The 24,903-nt window shown below is 47.0% G+C and overlaps 1 protein-coding gene across 4 annotated transcripts in view; it reads right to left on the bottom strand.

The window, feature by feature from the left end:
- Positions 1-24,393, bottom strand: part of LOC118230446 (protein jagged-2-like) — a 38,656-nt gene extending 14,263 nt beyond the window's left edge. For 2 of the 4 annotated variants that reach the window (XM_035423470.1, XM_035423471.1), the window contains exons 1-7: positions 23,126-23,673; positions 22,217-22,537; positions 9,832-9,886; positions 5,382-5,636; positions 4,665-4,725; positions 1,090-1,220; positions 402-521 (exon numbers count right to left, since the gene is read on the bottom strand). In XM_035423470.1, the coding sequence (XP_035279361.1) occupies positions 402-521; positions 1,090-1,220; positions 4,665-4,725; positions 5,382-5,636; positions 9,832-9,886; positions 22,217-22,537; positions 23,126-23,194 (1,012 nt within the window). In that variant the 5' untranslated portion in view covers positions 23,195-23,673. Of the gene's footprint in view, positions 1-401; positions 522-1,089; positions 1,221-4,664; positions 4,726-5,381; positions 5,637-9,831; positions 9,887-22,216; positions 22,538-23,125; positions 23,675-24,070 lie in introns of those variants that run through there. The other 2 variants (XM_035423472.1, XM_035423473.1) reach the window with 2 other exon arrangements.
- Between the last annotated feature and the right edge of the window lie 510 nt (positions 24,394-24,903).

The raw sequence follows: 24,903 nt of genomic DNA, 5'->3' as shown, positions 1-24,903 counted from the left end.
CCGTTTCAGACAAGCGAAGCTCCGCCTCCCCGCAGCCAGCTCCGCCCCACAACCCCCCCGCCCCTCAAACTGAGCCGAACCGCTCGAGCGGGCCGGCGACTGGCGCGCAGGCAACAGAGGTGTTGCCTGGCACGGCTGCTGTGCCCGCCGCAGTGCCCACTCAAATTCAAATTCAAATGCTTTATTGGCATGACATATTTAAAAATACATATTGCCAAAGCGTAGTGATAACAATAATCAACCACAGTAAGAATATATAATTAACAAGAAGAAAAAAAAACAAGCAACAACAACAACAGCATAAATGACAGTAACATAATATTTATTATCTATTAAATTAACTAAATTAAATTAATTTTTAAAAGTATTTTCTCAATAAGAGTACTTATAAGCCCACTCACCGATCTCGCAGTTCTTGCCCGTGTACCCGTCTGGACAGGCGCAGTGGTACTCATCGGGCTCTGTATTAAGGCAGGTCCCTCCATTGGTACAGGGGCGGTGCGTCCCACAGTAGTTCAGATCTGGAAATAAAGAAAATAAAACTGATTTAGGCCAGGCACTGGTGGGGCATGAGAGGGGGGGGGATCAGGTAAAAGCTCATGCTGTAGTGCCCCTCCCACAGACACTGAAATTCATCAGAACACTAGGCTAGTACTAGCACACAGTACACTACTTTTGAAAAATCCATTTATTCCAATTTTCCATGTTAGATACATCTGTATAATATTTCCAACTCCTGTCAAGTAGAAAAATGTGAAAGACCTGCACACTGGTGTGTAAAAATGGAAAAAGTCTGCAGGAATACTGTATGCATTTACTGTAAAGCCCAAAATGCCACAAATTCAGAGCAAAAGAGCAAACAAACAACATTTTGGCCACAGACCACCAGTGTTTGAATGCACAAAGAAATGCCCCTTCAAAGTCATAAATTATGTCCTCAGGAAGTTTAGGAAGTTTTCTTAAGGCTACACCAAGCCAGCCCTACCTTTGGGTGAGGCCAGGTTTGTGGCAAAGGGGTCTGATTTAGGAGGCCGAGGGGGTCTGATTTAGGAGGTGGAGGGGGTCTGATTTAGGAGGGGGCGGTCTTACCCTTGTCGCACATCAGGCCTCCCCAGTTCTTGTCGCAGTTGCACTGCCAGGGCTTGACGCAGGTCCCGTGAATGCAGCCCGGGTGGGGGATGCACTCGTCGCAGAACTGCCCCTGCCACCCGTACTTGCACCTGCAAAACACCAGGGCGACGATAAGCACCACTGCAAGAGCGCTTCCAAGAGAAAGATTGAGATTCAGTGGTCAAGTGGTCAGTTCCACACAAAATGAAATGAATGAAAATGGTGCTAAATAGTAATTCCAGGTTTTGCTAAAATGGACTGGCTAAAACTGCTATGTCACAGGAAAGCCAATTCCATCCCTGGGTTGTGATAAAGCAGCAAGCACAATGTGACTTCATTCAGGTGGAAGGGACTGTTTTGTCAGTTAACCTTCACAGGCAGGAACAAGTCCATGTGGCCTTTTTTTGGGCCAGGGCGGGGCAGGGAAGGCAGGGGGTATCGAGAGGCTAGCTAATTGGTTGGGTCACAGTAGCTCTCTATTCAAAGGTTAGCAGTACCAAGCTCCTAGCTGTAAACTAGCAAACCATCAACGGCTGTACACAGTAAAAAGGCTAAAAAAAACAACAGAATACTTTTCCAAACAGATCAGACAGTGATTCTAAATTCCACATCAGACCAAAGGTTTGTGACACGATAAGCTGACTCTTTGCAACTGTTTGCAACATTCGAAAACTGACCTGCTGAGACGTTGCTTACGGTTACCGTAGCAATGATTCTCTTCACTTCCTTGTTTGCAGTTACTTCCATGCGCGCCGATTGGCTAGAAAAATATAACTACAGCACTGATGTATGTTGCATTCTATAACTCGCCACTATTTCACACCGCCTCAATTCCCCACTTAAACATTCCAAAATGGCTTCCTTGTGTTGCAAATCTTTGGTCTGAACTGGCCTTAAAAGGGTGAGTTTTCATTTCATGATCTAAGCTTCTTAACAGGATTCTAGGAGGGACGACTGGAGAAGAACCATGAGTTTGCAGACACTGTACGCATGCGGCTGCTGCTGCTCCATTCCTTCTAGAATGTTCTCATCTGGTTTCCAGTGGAAGGGTGAGGCAAAGGCCCAGCGGAAGCCAATTTCGGGAAGACCTTGAACCAACGGATTCCTCCCTTTCTTCCACACCTGTGGAACTGCGGCAGCCGCACCCCTTTGCCGGGGTTGAAATAAAATGGGTTGGCACGCTCAATTGAGGTGAACTGGGGAAGCGGGGGGGGCAACGGTGTCATTTCCTATTTTAACAGGAAGCGAGCAGAAATGTGTCACCGCTTCCATGGGACACAGGTGCCAGATGTAGCAGGAAACGCCACCGCACATTTTCTGTAAATCCATCCACAAATACGCAACCTCTTCTGACGGCCTGAAGAGTCGCCGAGGTCTCGGGAAGATTTTTCATGACTTTTTTTTTTTTCTCTGAATTTGAAACATCCAGATGTGTTTTCAGGCCGGTCTAACCACTCCTCCGTAAGTTCGGGGAGCACGGACGCGCACGCGCGCTCCTACAAAGCCGCCGCTTATTTCACGCGGCAGTCCGCTCGTCAAGCCGCTGCGTCAGAGCAGCACGCATCACGTGGAGGGAGACTGGAGGCGCCTGATTGATCAGAAGAGGTCACGTGATGTAAAATGTTACATCAACCTAAAGCAGTCCTCTCCTGGTGATGCTAAGCAACCGAACCGGCCAGTCGTAATCCGCGCTGGCACAGTCTGAACTCCGTATCAGGTCGTGGGGAGGGGAGGATCCACAAACTGGAACAGCGCGTTAACCGGATGAGCCAATCGGCAGTCAGATTGTATGAGCTTGTTGAGAGACATAAATACAACCATCTTTTTCACGGCCCGCTCTCCTTTATGAATTCCCATAAGAGCTTGAAATGGGCGGTCCAGACCGTGGAAGAGGGCGGAACTGTTTGGGTAGGCCCCCATCGGTTGCCATGCTGCTATGGTGGATGTAGCAGGCTTGAGTCTGGGCACATCCCACGCCCCTAGGGAAACAGGCATGCCTAGCCCTAGAACAAACATTTTCTGCATGGATCATATATCTGCCTTTCAACCCAACCAGTGAATAAAATTAAATCTCAGCGAAACAAAAGTACTGAAATCTAAGCTATTCGGCCCCACAGTTTCTACTCGCACAGAGGGGAAGGGGGAAACAGCATTCAATGCCTCCGTTAACAGACAGGGGGCGCTAAAGGGTGACCTCGCAGTCCTCCACCGTGCGCACAAACGGGGGTTCCCCCAGCCAAAACAGGCCGGAGACAGGAAGCGCCAAGGATGGGGCGGGGGGGGGGGGGGGGCTAGGGTCTGCGCGTCACTTCTGGACAGGAAACGCGGCGCAGAAAACAGTCTGCAGAGACTGCGGGACAGGAAGGGGAACAATGGCCACTGGATGCAAACTGCACCCCACAGGGGACGAGGGAACAAGGGGGGCCAGGAGCGATTAAGATTACACCTCACCCCCCCATCTCAAGTGTATCATAAAAATCACATTCGAAGCACAGCTACTCTAAACTGCATATGATAAAAATGCTATTGCACAAGAGTAAATACAATGAAGCCCTAGTCAATAAAAGCATTTTAATGGAATCTCTGCCTTCCTGGGACGACAAATAGAAAAACACACACACACACACACACACACACACACACGTGTGCACTTAAGTATGCACACTCGAGCACACGCCCAGGCGCAGCAAGCAATCACTTGCTCGTGCAAACGCATAAACACAAACACAAACAGAGCCATAGAAACGGAGAAGGGAGCTGTGTGCAGGCAGGCAGGCAGGCAGGCAGGCAGGCAGGACAGACACGCACGCACAGTGCTCCCCAGTCGGTGCAGGTGAATCGGGAATGAGCCTGTAGAGGCCAGTCTGATCCAGTCTGAACTGAGGCGTGCGTGTGTGTTTGTGTGTCTGTGTGTGTGTTCATGTGTGTGTGTGTGTGTGTGTGTGTGTGTGTGTTCATGTGTGTGTGTGTGTGTGTGTGTGTGTGTGTGCGCGTCTGTGTGTGTGTGTGTCTGTGTGTGTGTGTATCTGTGTGTATGTGTGTGTGTGTGCGTATGTGTGTTGGTGTGTGTGTGTATGTCTGTGCATGTGTATGTCTGGTGTGTGAGTGCATGTGTGTGTGTATGTCTGCGTGTCTGTGCATCTGAATGTCTATGTATATGCGCGTGTGTGTGTGTGCGCATTTGTGTGTATGTGCATCTGTGCATGTGTGTCTGGGCAGTTTGTATGTATGTGTGTTTCTGTGGATGTGAGTGTCTGTGTGTGTGTGTGTGTGTGTGTGTGTGTGTGCGCGCGTCAGTGCATGTGTGTCTGCGTGTGTGCGTGCGTGTTCAAGCCACACATCTGGAGACTGGTAACTTTCCATGCTATGTATTCCAGCGGCTCACTACAGTAGTAGAAGCTCAGGTCACACCCCTGCATTCCCTATGTGCCCAGAGGTTACCGGGGTAACCTGAATTGGGCAGGGAGCCTGACACGGGGGCCAGGCGTGGCTTCCGCCCGCGAGCGGCGCTGCTGCCGCGCGCGGCGAGCGTCGCGACGAGGACGCGGACTTACGCGCATTCCCCCGGCGCCGCGCAGCCACCGTGCAGAAGGTTGCAGCCCTGCTTGCATATCGCTGTGGAAACAGAACGGGGGGGAGAGAGGGCGTCAGGAGAAAGGCCGGAACAGAGAGCGCCGTGTGAATACACATTAACCTGACACGTCTAATTTTCTCTCCTTTCTCTTCTTACATCATTAAAAAACGCTACCTCGTTACATAGCCTCGTCCACAGGTGAGAAAAGAGGAAAGCCTCATATTTCTTAGATATTTCGCAGACTACTCTGCATGCGTGTAGTCTGAGAGCATAATCAACCACGTTTCCCTTCATCGCCATTATCACTGTGTTCCTTGAGCCTTTGGTCTGGTATTCGGAATAGTAGAAACCAAAAGGGAGCAGAAGGCAGATTTTTACATTGGGGTTCTCTCTATATTTGCACAAAAGGCACCTGATTGCTCACAGGGGCCCTTATGATGTCAGGCACCTTAGAGCCCACGTGCTCCGCCTCCTGCTGTCTGCGCCCTGCCTCACTGGCCATAGTGAGTATGTCACATGACACACTCTAACAAAAGTTTACAGTGTGCCGTCTTTTCATTTTTCCTGCAATCAACGATCTTGCAATAGTATGTCTTGTGGTACTCCTCGTTCGTGTAGTCAACAAAATCCACCACTGGACCAGCTTGCAGTTCTGAGCAATGCCCCCACCCACCCCGCCACCTCCAGACCGGCTCACCTGTTCTACACTCCGGGCCCATCCAGCCCTCCATGCAGCCCCTGTTCCCGAACTGGTCGCACACGTAGTGGCCGAAGTAGTCGTCCCGCGGCCGGCACTGCTTGTTGCACTTGCTGCCGTAGTAGTTCTCGTCGCAGCGGACGCGGATCTTGTACTGGAAGCTGGCGGTGGCGCCGTTGTGCGGGATGGCCTGCCAGTCGGCCCCGGGGTTGATCATCCCCGTGTGGGTGCTCCTCTCGATCAGCAGACGCTCATCTGGAAAAGGGGTGGGGAGCAGGAAATGTGTCAGCAGTCTTAATTCTATAGTACCAATAGCGTCCCCCCCTCCCCCTCCCAGTACCCCTATTAGACCAACTTCAGTGTCATTCCAACAAAAACAGGCAGACACACACACACACGCACACACATATGCGCGCGCACACACACAACACACAGAAACGCAGGTAGCAGATCCTGGGACCGTGTTCTGGTTCTTAAAATGGGTCTCTCCCTTCGGGGGTGTGCAGAAATACCACTATCTGTAGCAAGAGTGCACACGCTGATGTGGGTGAGGTTCTGTTCATCCGGAACTGTTATTTAATCCGTTAAGCATTGCCTTATGTCAGGAATATGGCGATAAATGCATATGAATGCATGAATCACTTTTTTCATAGTGTCATTAGTCAAGCTTGGGATGAAAAAGGTAAGCAAACGACAGACAAAAGCATCATCGGTGGTTTCTGAATAAGTAAATCTGGCTCAGACATGTCCTTACCCCCCCCCCCCCCCCCCCCCCCACCCCCCTCAGGGAAACCCCACCCGAGGCTAAGCGGAAAAAAGAAAGGGGGACAGGCAGAGACCGCAGGAGCCTACGCTTTTCCCCAATGGCACCGCCTAAAGTCAGGGAAGCATAGTCAACCGGAAATTAGCCCCATACACCCCCTCCCCCCCTCACCCCTAACTAACACGCACGCACACGCACACAGTGGATAAACACGCTAATAAAAACGGGCTTAAATCTCTCATCCTCCTATTAACCCAGAGCCTTTCACTGGCTCCCCAGAGCGTGAGTGGATTGTAAGTATTTGCTTTTAAGGAGTTTATATAAGAAAGAAAAAAAACAACTTAACACAATGCAGAAAAAAAGCAGCGTGGGGAAGTGGACTGGCTGGGGACAGCAGCACGCAGGGGACCGCGAATCTGCCAGAGCGTGACACGGAGCTTAGGAGCAACGCAACGCAACGCAACGCTACGCCTCCGGTCGGAACTCTCACCCACAACCCCCCCACATCCATCAGCCGGACCGGCAACGGAAGATGGAGACGGCCTGCTTTCCGTAATGACGGAGATGGCGTTAGGCCAGGGCCGTGGTGGAAAATGAGCAGGCCCGGAGTTCACCCACCTTTATTTAACCGTCACGGCACCGCTTTATACATACGGAGGCTGTGGTCATTCAAGTTAAGTCAAGTCAAGATTATTCATACAGCAAATTTAAAAACAACAGAAGTTGACCAAAGTGCTGTACAATGAAAATTAAAAAGATGCATAAAATAAATAAGTAAGATAAAAGGTATAAAATACAAAGACAGACAGACAGACAGACAGACACACACACACACTCAGTGAGATCAAGACCAGGTTTTTTCACATATGCATTACAGGTAAAATTTACAGCAAATGTACCTGTGAAACCAACAGAGCAGCGTGAAAATTTTATGACAGGATGGGAAATGCTTCTGTACGGGCAAAATTTGATGGAACCGCAATAAAACCATGGTTGCCCGAGCATGTCAGCAGGCCGCCACAATCACACGACCACGAAACGGTGACCAGCCTCATTGGCTGGACCACACTTCATTTCAAAGCCATTTTGAGGACATGTTCGTAACCAAACAAAAGAACACACAGTATCATAATTCCCCACAACCTTTAAAAATGACATAGGTCATTTCAGCGTTTTCCAGATGAAACACTGAAACACTGACAATCGTGTGAATCTCATGCCCAGACCCCTGTTTTGCACAGACCTGACACACCCACTGCACAGCACAGCAAGAGAAAAATCTCTGATAACCAAGGGCACTTGCAATTTTCTAAACCCTGCAGTGGACTGCCCCATTCCCTGCATACAAACACGTACACACACACACAGTGTGCACACACAAACATGCACACAAACACAAACACACACACACAAGTTTGCACACAAACATGCAATGAACACACACACACAGAAGTGTGCACACACCAACATGCACACAAAGATGTATGCACACATGAACACACACACAGACACCCACACGCACACGCAGACACACACACACAGACGCACACAGAGACACACACACAGACACACAGACACGCACACAAACACACAGACAAACACTCACACACACACTCGTCACAATGCGGGAGGAATTCAGTAAGAATAACAGAAATAGCCGGGCCGCTTCCTGGTAAAGAACAATGGCGTGCGGCTCGCGTCGCTGTTCTGTTTCGTGTCCAAACACGGAGCCGTCCAGCGGGCTTCCTGCCTGCTAAGCAGAGCGCCGCAGGCCCTTTCCTGAGACCCCGGGGGTGGGGGGGGGGTGGCGTACCTTCAGCTCCCCCCCCCAATCCGTTCCCCGGCCTTTCAAACACGCGCCCGCATTCCAGCCGGGCTGCGGTCGCAAAAGCCCACTGCAGCGGCCGACAGCCGCCTGGGCCGTAGTGAGCCAACAGACGGTACCAGCCGGTAATTAATAGCGTAATGATGAGGTGAGTCAATACCTTTTTATAGCCAAAAAATGCACGCTAACCGGCTAACCGTGTCGCGTGGCTCACAAGCGGCGCTGATTACCGCAAAGGCAAAATCTCGGGTGGGCCTCTTTTTTAAATTCTTTTTATTGTTTTTTATGGGCTTTTCAGCTTTATTGGACAGGATAGCGTAGAGAGACAGGAAGAACGGGGAAGAGAGAGGGAGTGACGTGCGACAAAGTTCGCGCGGTCAGACTCGAACCGCCGACGTCGCGGATCGTAACGAGCATGTGGACAGCGCTCTACAGGCTACGCCACGAGACACCCCCCCCCCCCCCCCCTCAGGTGGGCCTTTTTAAACGAGATCCTGCGCAACTGACGAATACCGTGACATCACGCAAGTCTTCTTTAATTCGAGTCGGGCCGCGAGCTCCAAGCAGAGGGGACCGCGCGGAGAACAGGAGGTTAACGCGGAGCTGTAAATCACAGCACGGTACGGGCCAGCCCCTCACGGCGGCAGCAGCCGCTATCATCGCGGCCTCCCTCCCGATCCGAAAGGACCGCTTCCCATTACCGTCCAGTTGCTGCAAAGCAAACACGCTGGAAACTTCGCGGGAAGGCACCTGCTTTGCGGCTATATTAAGTGCGCATTCTACGCTACTAGCCTTACATTAAAAAAATCTCCCCCGCCGCTCCGACAGTTCGGCCTCACAGGAGACCGGGAGCGCACGGGAGGAGAGCGGGGCATCTCGGCGTGACCAGAATTCTTTGCACGTTCGCTCGTGTGTGTAAAAATAATAAGATGAAACAGTCATAAAAAATTTAAGCAGCCAGTCATTTCTCAGCAACAGGAAGGTGGGGGGGGGGGGGGTTGTGGTGAGGTGAGTGCTGTTGTGCCACTGCAATGCAGAAGAGGGAAGACAGCGCATGCCAAGCAGGGGCATCCTTGCCAATCACGCAATGAGAAGTCCCAACCGACAACCCCCCACGAGAGCTCGTTCGTGTCCCACCAATAGGTGACGAGCACACTCAGGGCCACGCCCGGTTTGGGCGGACAGACACGCCCACCGGCCGAATGGATTAAGTACAGCAGAGGGGTCAGGAACAGGTCGCACAGCTGGAGCGGAGTTAGCCGCCGCGGCTAACGCGGCCACGAGCGGTTCAGACGCTGTTCTGCGTCGGCGCACCGGGCGTGACCCGCGCAGGTACAGCCCGGGCGCCGCGCGCACGACAGGGGAAAAACAAAAAGTGGCCTGGGGGGGTTGGAAATGTCGGGACAGCTCCCCAGCTTTTCGGAATGACGAACCGTCGGCAAACGAGTCGCCGCTCCGGGGGGAGAAACCCCGCCCGTGACGCGCCCCTTCGCGGAAAACACGTCCTGCGCGGAGCGTGCCGACACCACCGCACGCCCGTCACGGTCCGTCGCCGCCCCTCAGTTCCGTTCGAGCAGCTGCCTGCCCGCAGGAGAACTTGCCGGCCTTTGATATTCTTCCAGTCCGCCGTGTACCGCGATTGTGCAACACTGCAGTGCACCCACCCCCCATACCACCTCCCCGTGAAGCCTGACAGGCGTTTGAACTCTCGCGTGCATTTCGGGCGTGGAGTCCACTAAGAATTCCCCGCGCCTAAATCTAGCCCGTCCAGCACGACAACCCCGCCTCCCCCCCCCGCCCCCCCCAACACCACTACCCTCCCCTCTAACCCCGATGGGTGTGGCAGTGGGAGGTGCACCTACCGCTGAGTGTGTGGTTGTCCCAGTCCCAGGCCTCCAGCATGAGGGTGTACTTCCGCTGCAAGGGAAGGGAAGGGGAGAGGAGAGTGAGAGAGGCGTGACATCAGCGTTCCATCCCAGCTGGGACCACACCTGCTGATGACCACAGTAGCACACGCCCAACTACTCATTATTACACACAACCAACATCACTGCTGGTCCAAGCATTGCAGGGTCTGTCATCCTAAAAGGCAATATCAGCATTCCAATATATAGTAAAGTATTCATTATAAAACATCTACAGTTGTAATCAATAAATAAAGTGCAAAAACAGCGACATGTTACAAATTCTGTCATATTTCTTATTATGCAAACATTTCAGCCATTGTTTATAGATTAATGATTACAGAACCATAGATATATTGTTTTGAAAAACAAATGTGATATTCTGTGATATATTCAAAATAGCACAGAATGCTTCGATATCTCAAGTACCCTATTTAAAATAAATAAATAATCGGTGTATGATTTTAATTTCACTCAAAATATGCAGTGAAAACCTATGACTACATTTGCACCATTCACAATATGAAAAAGGGCTGGGTGGGATGGATTTTGTGATTGGAGTGAAACCAGAGTGGGGCTGGAACTGAACCACCAAGCGGTGATTCAGGGTGATGGTGAAGAGGTGGATGCTTCGTCGGCTACGAAACTGTTCCCGAGATACAGGACCATCCAGAAATGCAGGCCGGAAACAAAGTCAAGCCCAAGGGGAAGCCCTTAAAATACAGTATTGTCCCACTACTGTAATTCAGTGCCTAATTACACTCTGCCAAATACTGGGGGGAGCCTTCTAATGAGCCATTGGTCCACCTTGGGTTCTGCAGGAGCTGTGGGGTACTGTGCCTAAAGCAAAGGTGCAACTGTGGAGTCTGAGTGGACAGACAATCCTCAAGCGCCTCTTGTTCTTCGGTGCTTAAACCTCACTCCACCTTTCCAAAGCAACATTTAAGCACCTTTAGAGACATGTCACTTAACGAAAGCCTTTCAATGAGACATTAAACCAAGGTCCTAACCCATTCATACATTAAAGACCCAATGGCACTTTTTGAAAAGTTGTTAAGTTCCCACAAAACGTGTTTTTGGTAACACAATACTTTGCATATCCTATCCACTTTGATTCCCCAAGATGGTCACTACAAATGTTAAGCTACCCGGTCGAATAAAAGGTCAAATAAATATCATTATCGTGAGAGCGATTTCTTTAGCCGGGCTGACCACACCACAGCAAGTGCGAAAATGCAAGAAAACCCTTTGCTCAGCAGGGCAACTGACTACTCAGTCACGCGATACCCCCGCGATGGGCGCGAAGCACACACCGGAGCGCGAGAGTGGGATTTTAAAACGGTCTCTCTGTAAGGCGACCCATGTGAACCAGTGACCTACGAAGGGCGCGGTCTGAAAAACGGTACCGTGCGTTTTCTCCCAACCACCACAAATACGTGCGCGGTCACTCTGACCCAAGGTCAGCAATGAGGTCCCACATTCTGAAATGTATGCGTTTACTGAAAGCGGGTCAATTGTCACCAATGAGAATGCGGTCGCCATTAAAACCACCTGAGTGCCATGCACCAGAGCCACGAGTGAAAGGGGACAAGAAAGAGGGGGGCTATATTGGGGTGTGTGTCTGTGTGTGTGCGTGTGCGTGTGCGTGTGCGTGTGCGTGTTGATGTTCGGGCAGAAGCAAGCTGAAGGGACAGGGTCCAGACTGGGCCTGTACATTGGGCAGCACAGAAAAATCAGCCAAGGATTAAAAGGAGTTTTATGGCTGTCTGGTTGCACCAGTCTGACCAAGGTGGGGGGGGTGGGGGGGAGTGGAGGAGGCTGGTCTGGCTTGACGATAGCAGATGCTTCTTAAAAAGGGCGATTATGGGACGAGGGCTCAGATCATCCTGTCACATGCAGCGTGGGGGTTGGGTTGGGGTGGGGGGGTGGGGGGGGGGGGGCAGGCAGTGTGGGGGTCCTGACCTCACACTCTGCGGCTGATTAGCTGGATTAAGTGACAGCTGCCCAAATGGCCGGGGACGGAACAAGACGGGAGGGTCAGCGGCCGCCTTAAACTCACCTTCCCGGAAGAGCACCTCCCTAACCGTCGTCGATTTTAAACGTCTCCTTCACCCGGGAAGGTACATTCTAGAGCAGGGGTGGCTAACCCAGGTCCTGGAGAGCCGCAGGGTCTGCAGGTTTTTGTTTTCACTCTGCACTTAATTGATCAATTGAAGCAGTTAATTACACAGTTAACTCACCTCACCTGGTTTCTTTTGTCTAAGCGGTTGTTGTATTTAAGGTGAAAACAAAAACCAGCAGACCCTGCGGCTCCCCAGGACCAGGGTTGGCCACCCCTGTTCTAGAGCTTCAAAAGAGTGCCGCTACAACACTGCTACAACTGTTTTCAGCAGTGCCAGCGTTGTGTGACTGGACGACCTTATCACGCCCTCACCCGAGGAGCCGATAGCAGCGATTATTTATAAACACCGTCTGGGAACCAGAAATCAGGGACCACTCCACGAGGTGTGTGGGGCCAGAAGAACCCCCCGCCTCTAAACGAACCCCTGTGACCCTGCACTGCACACCTCCGCCCACCACGCTTATCCCCGGCACCCCCCACCACCACCACCACTACCACCACCCAGCTTCAGCCAATCACACTGCTGTTCCTGAGGGAACACAATGCACAGCATTCGTTATAGAGCAGCAGCATAGGAATACCAGCAGCCTGATTGGGAGGCTCAGTGCCCGGACAGGACCTCTCTCACCCTGGTGATATCACCTCCTGTATACAATGATGGAAGCCCTAACATACGAGAGGGGGTAGGAGTAGTAGGAGCCTGAGCGCCTTGGGGAGGAATTTGAAGTTGTTCCCACGACAGGAGCAGAAGGGGGGGTAGGGGTTTGGGACTGGGAGTGGGCTGGTGGAGGTGGGCGTGGGTGTGGGAAAGGGATTATAGGGTTGGGTGCTTTGATGAAAGAAGGGACCACAGAGGCTATGGTACCTAATGTCTCCTGGGACCTCTAATCATGCTCACACTGCACAACCTTTGTGGCCCCAAAGACAACACACAGAAACGAAGTCGCTAGAGTTTTCCATACTAAGGACTGAGGATCCTGCTAAACTGTAGGTCTGAAGCATCCTTAACTTACTTCCATTTCAGCCAAGTTTCCAGTAGTCCTTGGTGACTTAACGCTGTGAAAAGTAGGCTTTTTGGAGTGTTTTTTTTCTTTTTTTTTCAAATTCCAAGTCAGTGTTCTAGAACTCCATTGCTTTTAGTTACCAGTAGGGATTGTTAAAGCAGCATTAGAATGTTCAGTTAAGAAGGTTCTGAACACCTATTTGTCAGCGTACACCTTAAAGGGTTAAAGGGCTGGGGGGGGGGGGTTAATATTACAGACTGAATTACACACAAATTGGGTTCCTTTGGGGCATTTATGTCAGGAAAAGGGAAACTCTGCCCTGTGGTGACACAATTTGCACAGTAGAAGCATTTCCTTCCTTCCCATTTTCCTTATCAATCTCGTAAAAAAAAATTACCAAATAAGTCCAACAGCACAAATACTGTGTTTGAAATACCGCCTACATGGGACTGCCACCTGGTACAATTAATGTACCAAAATCCATTCCACTGTAGAGACATATTGGAAATCAAAGCCACAATATTTCCTCAATAAATATTCATTTGAATATTTATTTTACGTCTATAAAGTACAGGTACGCCTTCTCTTATAGATACTCTTGCATATGTTGAAAAATGTCGATGACCTTACTCTCTGGCCCCGACTTCCCATCCCTCTCTTCTTTCATCAATCGCTCCTACTCCCTCTCTACCGCCCTCCCTCCCTCCCTCCCTCCTTCAGCTCTAGTCTCCCACATGACCTAGCAGTGTTAAATGACACAGCTCCTTCCTGGCCGAGCGATACAGAAGACAAGGACATCATTCCCGTCACCCCTGAGACTCCGCCCCCACGGGGGAAGCCGTGACCTTATCAACGCACTTCTCACCGCCACATCCCATAAACAGCGCCTGGACGGCCCTATCAGGGTGGAGGGCACAGAGGCTCAGAATCTCTCACAAAACGCTGCCGGGACATGGCAGCCACAAACCCCCACCCTAGTAAGCACCCATTTTTCCTTATTAACAGTTCCACTATGGCGTTCTTATAAAATGAACTATATAAGCTTTGCCATTTTGCATCAGAAAATATGTCATGCCAAGATTTCTAAATGAAATTAAAAAAAGAAATTGATGGAAAGATGGGAAGGACAGGTAAAGATAGAGAAAGAAAGAAAGAAAGAAAGAGACAGAAAGAGAATGAGAGAGAGAGCAAGAGAGAGACAGAGATTGATGGAAACCAGGACCAGACACCACTATAAGGGAGACAGGGGTCAGACTCCTCTTCCGGTGTTCAGGGAGTAGGTTGCACAAAGACAGATCCAGATATACAGTATAACCCATGACTAGCTAAGAACACCTTTTGTTAAAATGACTCCACATTCTTATAATTCACCCAAGAAAGGATCGCTACCATCCACTGGCTGTTCCTAAAGAAAGGCACTTCACCAAACCTTGCCCCCTCTCCCCCACCCCTGAAAGCCCCTGTAAATTCAAATGACAGCCAGTGATTTATTGCCCTCTGACTGACAGGAGGTTTCCCCATTCATCGCGTGGAGAGTAAATCGCTGCCAGTAATCTTCATTAATCTTAAACGTCACGTCAATCCTGGCTTTCAGACTTACGGCAAGTGGGGGGTGGGGTGGGGCGGCGGTCAAGACATCCTCAGAAGCAACCTTCAAGTGCAGATCGACACCGACGCCGCGAGGCCAATCACAGGAGGCCATAAATGTTCCACCTTCAAGTGCAGCCTGACACCAATAAAGCTAGGCCAATGACAGGATGTTCTGCACCATGTAGCTCCTCCCACTTCTCTACTTAATAAAGAGATGGAACACCACAGCGTAGCTCAAAGAGCACTTTACCAAATCAGGGAAAAAAACATTCTCTGGCCATTGTGTGCAGTCATGAAAGAAATGTTGTTCCAAGGCTCAAAGCTAACATTTTCTATAAAGAGCTCATGTGCTCCTAATTTTTTTAATTTAGGAGCAAAATAATGCATCCCAATGATGTGCTCCTAAATTATTTTTCCAGTTAGCACACCTCAATTTTCAGGAGCAAATCCACCTAAAATGGGTGCAATGTAGAGCCCTGTGTTTATTCTGAAAGAGGTTGAAGCAGTTTAACTAAAATGATAGCCTTTCACTGCTACAGGCATTCAGCCGTGTGTGTACATCTTGACCAACGATGTGACAATATTTGCCTGTGAGTGTGTGTTTGTATATTTCCATATAATGTTTTGTGTCTATATACAGTAGGTACACTTCGTGAACATGTCCATCAGTGTTAGTGTTAGTGTTAGTGTGTGTGTGTGTGTGTGTGTGTGTGTGAGTGCATGGATTCACGTACACAGTACATGTCTCGGTGCTGGTCTCCGCATGACTCCTCGTTTCATTTGATCAGGTTTGTTTCTCATACATGAACGACACTCAAAACCCCCACGCCTGTAATGTACAGTATCACAGCCCGGCCCACCCCAGACTGGCCCAAGCCGAGACTCTGACTGACAATGAAAGCTGGGGGACGGCCTCGGTGGGCCAGACACCCCAGCGCCTACGCAATCAATCATCCGCCAGCGAGGGAACTGGGAGCTCTCCGCGCCAGGGGGTGACAAAGGTCCCCGCTGCAGGCTCTGGGGAGGGCAGACGGGTCATTCACATCCATCTTCTCCACAGCACATTCAATACAGTGCAGCCATCAACACACTATACCATCACACACACGCTCTCAGGATACGCTCGCTCTCAACAACCACGGAACACTCACTCTCATAGGTACAGAATAGCCAAAGAACAAAGACAGTTGCTAAAATATAAGCATGCAACAATAATTACATTTGCATAAACATGGATTGATTCTAAAAATTTTCTTCAAAAGCAACGTACTGGATCTAACCACTTAATAACGAATGTGAATAGATCCTAATAATGATCTAAAAGAGTCACATAATAATGATAACAAAAATTGTAATTATTCTTCAATCTGCTATGTTGTACACCAACACAGCCTACCTTTCCTTTCTGACTGAAACTGCTGGCAACATTTCTATAGTAATCGCTTAAAGTTACACTAATAAATGTTGTGGAAACAACGAGAGTGCATAGAAACAGTAAGCTAGGAAACCACATTGCTTAAAAATGCAGTTAGTAGATACTTCCTTCTGCAGAAATTACTGTAAACCGATCAAGCAGCTTGTGTGTGTGAATAAACACCAAACACTTCCACACCATGCAAAATGCACCATCTGTACACACACCAAGCTTTCAGAATGTCGCTGCAACAGAGGAGATCACTGGCTATGAAAAAAAATGAAAAATACCCAAACTCTCTTGTGTACAACCAACAGTGTCTGAGGTTTAAACGCAGAGGACCACATAATGACCATATACATGCACAAGTACACAGCCATACACATGTTTTCTTGTCGTTCTTCCAGCGTTCATCCAAACTATATATATTACAGCACAGTGAGCTTATATGGTGCAAATGCTTTATGCTTGGTTTCAATTCTTAGATTTACTAGCCTTGAGTGAAACATGCAGGAACACTCACTTAGTTTACACTACTATCTAGAGGCCTGAAATCCCATACATTGCGCTTTGCTTGGTGACAAGAAATGTATTCACTATTTATATTGTACCAAATGCTAAATGCTTTACATACAGTAAACATCAATGAAATAACAATAGTATAAACATACTTCTATACACTACAGCGTTAAACAGCCAGGGTAGTGTAGTCTTTAAGGGACACAGGAGAAAGAACAAAGTAGTCCTGTTAGGCTGCCTTCAAATGTATGCCTGTTTTAATATACACATGAGAAGCATGCAGCAAGCAGACGTGTGAGGCAACAACACAAGCTCCCTCTCAGCTCAGACTGGGAAACGGACCCCGGTGCGGACATCGCGTCATTTGGCGGCCACGTCTACACCTGAGTGCTCTGGGGCTTTCCAGAAAATTGCAGCCTCTTTCCAGTGGAACCGAGAGAAGACACCTAAGCCATGAAGGGAAACTAAAACCCCACAGGAGCTTCCAGGCGACAACTAAGGGACGCAAGGCTTCAGACAACGATATCCCCTTCACCAGGAACCAGCACATCACTGCTTTTAGCATTATTAGTAGCCCAGTGATCTGTGCTTCACACTATCCAAAAGCCTATCCCCATAATGACCAGCAAATTGGCCAACGACAAGCATCCAATACCATGACCCCCATCTCCACATAACCTCTGTCCAGGGTCAGTGCATTTAGCCAAATGATAGTGCTTCTCCTGAAAGCATGGGCACAGAATTTTAGAAAGGGCAGACCTTCCTTTATTTAAAGCATTTGTGCTTTCTGAAAAAGAAGAGCATCCAAACTCCATCCATCACTGAGTAGAGAATGCAGAGACACTGTGACACTGTGAAAAAAACTCTACCCTTGTCCCAACACCCCAAATGCATTTAAATGATATGCAAAGAGGTCTTCCAAAGTGACAAGATAAGAAAGGAACACCACTACCTTAATTGACTGAAAGCACTTAAAATGATTGATCCCTTCTTTTTGAACGCTTGCCAAAAATAAATCTTGGACCTCTTTTTTGAATTTGAGTTATATAATAAGAGAGTGTAAAATGGTGTGCGTGTGTGTGTGTGTATAGACTGTTTCAAAGTTTTCAGTGTGAGGCTCAGCCATACAGGGCAAAGGAGAGGCCACTAGTTGGCTCTTGGGGGTGTGACCATCGACCAATGGCAGCCTGGAAGAATCTTCACCTTGCAACTAAAATACTGTTCCACCTCTTGGGGAGTGAAAAATGACTCCAAAGTTCCTGAATATTGAACTCTCAACTGGATTTCCCCGCGCCAAAGGTAAAAAAAAAAGGAAATAATTCCAAAATGCATCCCGTGAAGGAAATGAATTATGGGTAAATGAATGCACAAAATTCCTTGTCTTGAGTCATCGTTAAGAATGTAATTTCCTAACAGGCTACTCGCCCAGCCCTCCACATTTCCATGACTAATGTATTCCAAGCAAAGGCCTTGAAGCATCCTTCTGTCCATTACTTACTCTGGCTTATAAAAAAGATTATATATATGTTGCACTCTGAAACAAGAGGCTTTTTGTTGAAGACAGAGGCACAGGCAACTAGAGCAGAATGTCCCTCTAACCTCAGACTTCCTGCCCACCCACAGAGGGCATACACAGCAAACAAATCAGCGTGGATGTCATAAATGTCATATTGTAGTATCAGGATGTTCAGGAAGTCTGCATTCAGAGGGCTAATGTTTCCCCCAGGCAACCGAAAACAACCCTTTGGTGAAAAATCCCTTACCATGGCAGGACCTGGGCCCAGCTTCACGAAGCAGGATTACTGAGTTAGCTGGATAACTGCACGAAAAAAACCATGAACCTTCCCAAATCTGGAACATCAACTGAAGCAAAAAGAGCTGTTCCAGTCCAGAGGCAGTTGGCAGCACCAAAACCAAACACGGATAAGGCAATAATCATGCTATGAAGCACTTATCATTACTAACTGATTAATATAGTGGTCAGTTATCATTGCTAACCAATCAGTACAGTGGTCAGTCACCATTACTAACCGATCAACATAGCAGTCAGTTATCATTAGTAACCAACCAATGTTGTAGTAAATTACATTACTAATCAATCAAGATATAAGTCAGCTATCATTACTAAGCAATCAAAATAGCAGTCAGTAACTATAGCTAATCAATCAATACAGCGGCCAGTTACCTCTACTAACCAATCAATACAGTCTGTCAGTTATCATTACTAACTGATCAACAAAGCACAAGGGACTTGAGCATGTCATACAATATGCTGTGCTATCACCGGTGTAAAATGTGCAAAATGTGAAATGAAAAAGTGATATTGCTTTCTAAAAATATCAATAAATATTCACCAGAATTCACTGGCATGGGATGCAAATGATGAGCCAGTGAACTGGAGACTATTAGGGTGAGCAGCGGGGGGGTTAAGGGGGAGGGCAGAAGGGTGCAAGATAATTGGGGAGGAATGGACTGTTAAACAGTCTCCTAGCAACACCCAGCAAGCCTCCAATCAAGTATGGCTAAAGTTGTCATTCAACCTTGGAATGTGGAATGTGGTAGCCCTTTGCTTAAATGGGACTTTCCAACTGTCATTTTACCATCAACAGAGGAGTTCTTTTCACTGAGGACACCGAGGCCCTTGTTGACCATTCAGATGGGAGTGGTTTACTCTTTCTATGGTAATGCCATGAACGGGACAAGATCGCCTCAAAGCTTCAGTGTTGATTGCAACACGTCTAGCTCAGATAACCTCCACTATACTACTGAGTACTGTTGACTCTACTTGCTGCTTCAGAATGCACAAAACTGTACCTGGACATCCCCAAACAGACATACACTGCTTAGTAAATGGCTCAAAGGTGCAAACCATACAAACACCAACCAGCGTTCAATGAAAATACTGTTGGATTCCTGTAGTGTCGGAGTTTGGGCCTTGTGGACTGAGCCCAACAGAGTGAGAGAAGAACTGATGTAGTCCTGCTAATGCACAGAACACCAGCCAAAGAAAGGAGCTGCCCACTTTCTGCTTCGTATTCGGTCTAGAACACAATTTTAAAACAACGTAGTCAAACAAATTCAACAATGGGCACTGCTCACTTGTCTCCAACAGCTGGAGACTGACTAGAAAACATTAAACTATTAAATGTTATCATGGTTATCATTTCTAAGGGGTTCGACAGAAAATCTGATTTGACTTTGGGAGGCAGCCCTATAGGGAAGAGAATATGTTAACCAGGAAAAGAGAGTTTTTGAATCAGCAGTGCACACTCCACCCCATCACACCAGAACAGCTTGTCTGGCACCAGTGGTTCAAGTATCACCATCCCCAAAAACCTTGTAGCGAAATGCAGTGAAATGAAGTGGCAGTTGGCAACAAATGGTTTTGGAAGACACACATGGCAGTCTGCCTTCTCCAGAATTTACAGGAGGATGAAGGAGCAAGGAGATTGGGTCACAATTAAAATCGGGCCCTCCAGATTGTAAGAAAAATAATTAAAATGAAAATAGAATAGGTGCCATAAAGAAAAAAAAAAACAATCATACATGCTCAATAGTTCATATCCAGTTAAAAAAAAAAAAAAAGTCTATTCAAGGACGTAGCTTGAGAAGAGCCCAATTGCTCCCAGTTAAACTGGAGCTATGAGTAAATAATCCTCCAAATTTTAACACAGGGATCGGTATTAAATTGGGAGGATTTTAGCTCTGTGTGAAATACATCTTTTAGATGTATTCAGTTTGTACTTGGGTAATAATGCTTATGCATACAGTCGACTATACTTTTTTAATATAATGTCATATGAAAATTGGTGTCAGACCAACGACTGGTAGTGGACTCAAAAGGAAGCACTCTATTTGTTGCTGTGGCATACAAAATGACAGTGATAGCCTGCTTTCCACAAAATTTAAATGTACACCGAACACATAAAATGTTTACTACCACATGCACGTAGAGAAAAGCGAACCAAATAATATCTAAGTAACGGATCTCTTTGTTACCACTTTGATTTATTTAAATATTGAAATTATGATCATGCGTATTTTATCATGCATGCCCTACTGCACGTTAACCTTACAAATAGACGTCGCTTAATAGACCGCACATAAAACATGAGCAAAAAAGGACTGAATGTCGGGCGTCTTGAGGAACAGACCTCATATGTAAAAACAGAAAATAAATAAATTAAGCTTGTCCGACAGGTGGCGGCCCCACTATCTGTAAGAGGTGCAAGATATCTCTTTACAATACACTGCAGATGGAGTTACAGTGAGCACACACTGAACGGATGTCGAAGCAGAAGGAAACATTCCACCGGCAATTTCATTAGCCTACAAGGAACAGACTAGAGGCGTAAAGGCGAAAAACAGCACAGCTGCGAAAAACGAATTAAAGAACATTTCACCGCCCAAAGCCCTTTGCGCGATGGTTGGAGTTGGGTATTTTTTAAATTTGGAGATAATTCACTTCTAACGCGACCTACCACACACCTGTCTACCCTTAACCCATCTCCTCTGGTAAAACATTGTATAAATTAACTTTAATAAACTAATTAATTAATTTTCACCAGTTTTATATTAGCTGACTGCCGAGCAATGGCAAAACTCCAGAACCCCGACAGGGATTCGGTTACCAATAACAGAGTAGTTCCACTCACTGTCGACAGACGCTCGAATGACAGGCTCCATGCACGCGCTCAACGCTTTGCTGGGCACCCGTCCAGGGTTGAAAGTGAATACCACAGCTACAGAATATCTCTAGTGTGGTGCTCTCCTGCAGCACCTTGGTACTCGCCTTTGCCGCTTATTTCCTACCTGACACGTACTCTTCCAGCAATGTCAGCGACAAGGGCATTAACCATCAGATTTTAGTGCAGTATTGCGTTTTTTTCTCTCCGTGTGGAAGTGTGGTTTATAAGAATGTAATGCAAGATAAATTCTAATTCATATTTGCAAGGCATAGACGTAATATGATTATATATTTCTATATTCAGATACAACCAAATCGTATCAGGTCCCTAGCAATTTGGACTACCGGTAAACACGCTCCCCATCCGCAGGGTAAGTCGCGCGCACTTCACGCGCCATTGTGCCCGCTGGGCGGTTTGGCACAAGCAACCGGCACGAATTTTCCTCCGGGACGGTAGTCACCTCATTTGCACTGCACCACTCCACGCTGACAAGGTAGCAGTTATTTGTCAAACTAAAAGCTAGTTTCCTCTTACTGACACTGAAGCTCGTAAAGGGTGATCGAAAAGACACGAGATGAAAGTACTAAGCACATCTATCAAAGAATAAACTATACATAAAAATTCATGAATGGATTTGTAGTTTCTCTCATGGGGTTGATTACTGTTGGAGTATAAACTGGTGAGCCACTGATATTCGTCCTCTAATGGGACTGTTTAGGCAGGCTATTGCCCGCATTATCATTCCGAACATGTAACAATACCTTACATCAACCAGAAGCCCTCTACATTGAATGGCACTCAATTCGGCCAACTGTCAGCGACGTCAAATAATGACATCGACATTATATACAATCAATACTACGGAACTTGAAATAACGTAACAGAGAGGGGCTCTCCACTTTTATAGAAGGCAAATACATTTTCAACGTACATGAATATTGTTATCTAATGCGCAATGCCATAAGACAAACATAGGCCATAATAAATACAAATAAAATGCACTTACCGGCCAAGCAAACAGGAACGGGATAACAATCTTTCCAGCATCGTTCATTTTATTTGAATTTGTTTTAGTATTTTTAAAAGAAAAAATATTTCCACCAAGGACGTCCGTATATTTCGTTCCGTAGGTGCACGTTCCGGTGAGTTTGACCTCCGATTGGTACTCCTTTAAACAGACTTTAAAGTAAGTATCGCACTCGTCCCGGGTACAGCGGCGATCCAGCGCGTTTCTTCGGCCGTCGCAGCACTCCCCGTCCGACAACTCACCGTTTACATTCTGTACACTAATCAGCTGCAGCTCGAAATAGCCGGAGGACTGGGACATCTAAAAATAACATTAAAATGGAAAATTATCCAAACTAAACAACGTGCATCCAGGAGCAATACACAGTACACAGCAACATAACATATCAAATATCAAAATCACACATCTGTTCTGCTCTTCCCGCTCAATGAAGCGGCGTTTAAGTGTTTTCCTTCATAAAACGCATTCACGGCACTATTCCGCCCTTACGTGGATGCATTTCTAGTAAATTAACACCACTTGGTTTGCCAATACGTGCAGAGAATTATTTAGAAACTGGGCTATTCGAAAACCCTTAAGATAACAGTTTTAATTACAACGCACTTTAATATAGCACATTTAACATGGAAATAACACGTGCATTAATACGTGCATGTCAGCACACTATAAATCCTGTTTAAACTTAAGTTATATTTCATGTTGACAGACGGAAATGCGAGATCACATGCTTAAAATGAAATACGGCATCGTAATTGAACAAAATATACAAACAAGAACGATGTATTTGTTAAACGGCTGATCTAATCAATTCATGCACTCAAACTTTTGACTCGAATACTTGCACATAAATTTAACAAATTTGTGGTATTAAAACAGCTGTCCTTTTACCTTTGTCCATGACGTCAGCAGCAGCAACACTATTGAAAAGCAATTCGTAATCCTATTACAATTCCACATGCCTCGTATCAATTAGTGTTATCATGAAGGATAAACAAGGAGCAAAAAATCAAAACCAGCCGTTGACCGGCGACGGGATCCTCCGTTCCTGGCATGCAAAATACAAGAGGGTTCTTTTTTCCTACAGTATTTCCAAATATAAGAGAAGCATAGATGCTTGTTTGGGTACAATCGACGCCGCACACTGATGGTCCAGCCTAGCGCCTCTCCCTCAGTCAAATCACTCTACGCAACCGATCTGTTTCACAGCTAAAGGAAAGCCCAGAGTTGTGCCTGTGATCGACAGCTATGCGAACCACTCACGAAGCCGCGTTCTTGCACTTGTAGGAGGCCAGCCCTGAACCAACCAAAGGCACGGAGGCGGGGTATTTCTAAAAACTTGCACTGCTTCTGTTCAGTTTACCTTTAATATTTACAGTGGATATGTAAATAACATTCAGTAATAGATACTTGACAGGGTGCGCAATAAAGTGAGGGCCAACGCCTTACCCTCGCGAGCGTGCGTTTTCAAGCTTCAGTAAATCATAGAGCCCAAGAATACGCATGTGTTTTCGACTAGCGACCATTGACCGCACCACCACCCATTTATCAGGCATATTTGACTTTTTTGGTTTATTCTAATGAGGTTGTGGAGGTACATTGTTGACTTTGTTTTTAAATTGAAAAAGTAATTTTTATTTTTGTGCCATGATTGAAATATGCGGTTTAACACCTGTTGACGTTAGACAATGGTATTCAGCTACAGATCTCGCTTAAATGTCGTCAAAGGGAGCGAAGTAAACAACATTATTTTAACATTCCACATTCTCAGTAGTAAATTGAATATCTGTCAAAACATTGAATATTTAACGTATTTTAAGTATGCTTCATCCTTACTTTTTCGTGCAGAAATCCACAAACAATAGTCTCAACGGAATACTGAAGTAGGACTACAACCCGTAATGTCTTGTCAATGGTCTGAATGGAATATAAGTGGACTCGGGAGTGTAGAACAACTGCAGAAATGTGACCGAATTTTATTGCCCTTTACAGAATATCGTCTTGGCCGTCAGCGCCCTCCTCAGTGCATTTGCGTTACTAGGGATGCTACTACGACTTGACTAGCAATTGTCGAGCGGCAAAAGTGACTTTGCAGTTGCCCACTTGTCTTACTAACTGTTCAATTGTTGTTTTGCAACACCCCTGTAAAACAATGGTTCTCAAACTCGGTCCGCGGGAACACCGTATTGTTTCATAATTGTCTTCTTAAATTTACAGGTTTGGCTCATTATCATTTGATTTGTCTTTTAATTCTTCATTATCTACCATTATCTACAATGGTTAGTTTTAGTGGCCAGGTGTCCGCACTTTTTCCAATTAGGAGCCGAGTAATTCACCGGTCTTCAATTCATGGCATGCATAGCTAGTTTTGAGTTGTGGCTTAAGACGGTAATGCCCGAAAACATGAGAAGTGTGAAAATAAGAAAAATGAACAGCATATTAAAATACTGGGATTGCAATTGTGGTTGGAACAAAAACCAGCACCCACCGGTGTCCCTAGGACCGAGTCTGAGAACAACTGGTCAAAAACGTTATTACCCTAAAATATTCTGACTGGGTACGGCTAATAAAGTGGCCTCGTTGATGTGCTGGTTAGATGACGTACTGAACCTGCGCAGGATTTTCCGCTGCAAGACTTCCTGAAATCCAACCTTTTTTCAAATGCATCT

This window comes from Anguilla anguilla, chromosome 6, assembly GCF_013347855.1.
Source record: "Anguilla anguilla isolate fAngAng1 chromosome 6, fAngAng1.pri, whole genome shotgun sequence".
Lineage (NCBI taxonomy): Eukaryota > Metazoa > Chordata > Actinopteri > Anguilliformes > Anguillidae > Anguilla > Anguilla anguilla.
The sequence above is the reverse complement of the archived record's forward strand: the minus strand, read 5'-3'. Positions and strand labels throughout refer to the sequence as shown.